The sequence below is a fragment of the Puntigrus tetrazona genome, chromosome 12 (genome assembly GCF_018831695.1).
Source record: "Puntigrus tetrazona isolate hp1 chromosome 12, ASM1883169v1, whole genome shotgun sequence".
Taxonomy (NCBI): domain Eukaryota; kingdom Metazoa; phylum Chordata; class Actinopteri; order Cypriniformes; family Cyprinidae; genus Puntigrus; species Puntigrus tetrazona.
This window is the reverse complement of record NC_056710.1, coordinates 990,549-993,048: the sequence shown is the minus strand read 5'-3', so window position 1 is coordinate 993,048 and position 2,500 is coordinate 990,549. Positions and strand designations below refer to the sequence as shown.

The following is a 2,500-nucleotide window of genomic DNA, read 5'->3' as shown; positions in this document are numbered from 1 at the left end:
GATAGATAGATAGATAGATAGATAGAATAACCCACATGCAGATAGATAGATAGATAGATAGATAGATAGATAGATAGATAGATAGATAGATAGATAGATAACCCAAATGCAAATAGATAGATAGATAGATAGATAGATAGATAGATAGATAGATAGATAGATAGATAGATAGAATAACCCACATGCAAATAGACAGATAGATAGATAGATAGATAGATAGATAGATAGATAGATAGATAGATAGATAGATAGATAGATAGATAACCCAAATGCAAATAGATAGATAGATAGATAGATAGATAGATAGATAGATAGATAGATAGATAGATAGATAGATAGATAAAATAACCCAAATGCAAATAGATAGATAGAGATAGATAGATAGATAGATAGATAGATAGATAGATAGATAGATAGATAGATAGATAAAATAACCCAAATGCAATAGATAGATAGATAGATAGATAGATAGATAGATAGATAGATAGATAACCCAAATGCAAATAGATAGATAGATAGATAGATAGATAGATAGATAGATAGATAGATAGATAGATAGATAGATAGATAAAATAACCCAAATGCAAATAGATAGATAGATAGATAGATAGATAGATAGATAGATAGATAGATAGATAGATAGATAGATAGATAAAATAACCCAAATGCAGATAGATAGATAGATAGACAGACAGACAGACAGACAGACAGACAGATAGATAGATAGATAGATAGATACCTTTGCTAGATCTTTCTGAAGACGAGGCCATGCCACATTTTCCTTCACTTTCCTTATCAAGAGATTAACTGTTCGGTCAAAGACTTTCTCCCTTGAATCCTAAGAGACCATGATTCACAACATCGTTTAAGACATTGCGTATTGATGGCACGTCAAGACATTTATCTATTTCATAAATCATGATCATCACAACAAAATAAGACTTTAACATTTGTTGGCTACCTCCAGTAAAACACAGTAACAGGTTTAAAACTGTATATAATATGGCATCGACATTACATGTCCACATAGAGTTTACTACAAAGTTAAGGTTTCAAATTACTAAATGAATGGTAAAATACTTACAGATTTAAACACTCGGTCATAAAATTCAATCTCATTGTAGATATTGTTGTCATCTATGTCTTTACAGCTGAAAAATAGAGAAACATTCATTTCCTTACTCGTTTCTAAATACATTTAGCTGATATCATTAGCTAATGTATTTAGCTAAGTATAGCAATTGTTGTTTTTTTGTCCCAATTAGTTTTGTCTCGTGAGCAAATTTGCTTTGCATGCGTATAAAACTAACTATATTATACAGAGAAACACAAAAGTAATGAAATATATTTGATATAATACATATTTGAAATCATTTTCTTACCTTAAAATCATTTTTGTGTCCTGGATATCTACTTGAACATCTTTTGGGTTCTGAACCACAAAGTTGACAGTCACATACTTTTTCCGGTCATACCACAGTGTTCTGGCTGGTTGACTAAAGAAACGATAGAACCATTTCAGACATAACACGTGCCGTTAGTTTATACACTTTTGCATCACTGTCTGGTCTAATGCATAAAATAATTGAGTGCAGAGTTCATTGGTATATGTACCATTCGAAGACAACAGCATGCGGCTTCTACCATTTCAAACAAGCCCTGGTGTTCACACCTACCAGTTCTCTGGCCTCACAATCTTTGGCATTTTGACTTCTCCAAGAGGTGTTCTTGAAGTTTCCTCTGTAAATGTTTTAAATGGTTAATCGATTACGTTGTTTTCTTTGCTTTTCGAGAAGACAGAGCTGACCGGAGAGAGAGAGAGAGAGCTCGGTGTACGTCTGTCGCTGTCTGAATGGTTGGCTCTATTTTTAGGATGGATGGTATCAGCTGCTGGAGAGGAACACAGCACTTCACCCCCAGCTCTTCCCATTTAAAGGCGGTGGTGGAACGTTCAGGAAAATCACTGTAGTTTCTACCCTCACCCGAACCATGATATTGCCTTTCACACCTCCTGCCTGAGGAGGAGGGGTGGGAATCTGTCCGAGAAACAGATGCGGACCTCAACAAAATGTACTCGAGCTTGGAAAAAAAATAACATTTAACATTTGATAAATTAGATGACGAAATGAATGAAGCCATTCATTGCCTAATCTTGACTGATTCTGGTGTTTCCCATAGAGCTAATGTTACTGAAACCGGCTTCATGCATGTTATTAATAATGGCCTCGTTGCAAATATTTATGTATCTACAGCGCCATCTAGAATTCGAGCACGTTATGTCGATATTTTGTAACTTACTTCAAGTTACGTCTTTGTTATAATCTTTAAAAATGCAAATAGAGGACTTATTGCATGAGAGCACAAAGGACATGGATGTAAACATGAGAAATACATTATTTGGCAACAAATATCAGTTATTTTAACTTGTGTAGATAATAGATAATAAATCAATTGCATAAAACATATGCTCGAAATGTTTAAAACACATTTTCCCGTGTAA

The 2,500-nt window shown here is 33.8% G+C and overlaps 1 protein-coding gene across 1 annotated transcript in view; it reads right to left on the bottom strand.

The window, feature by feature from the left end:
* Positions 1–2,500, bottom strand: part of ptges3l (prostaglandin E synthase 3 like) — a 5,887-nt gene that overhangs the window by 3,086 nt on the left and 301 nt on the right. The window contains exons 2-5 of the mRNA XM_043254252.1: positions 1,677–2,036; positions 1,383–1,496; positions 1,085–1,151; positions 740–838 (exon numbers count right to left, since the gene is read on the bottom strand). Coding sequence (XP_043110187.1) covers positions 740–838; positions 1,085–1,151; positions 1,383–1,496; positions 1,677–1,705 — 309 coding nt within the window. The 5' untranslated portion in view covers positions 1,706–2,036. The remainder of the gene's footprint in view (positions 1–739; positions 839–1,084; positions 1,152–1,382; positions 1,497–1,676; positions 2,037–2,500) is intronic.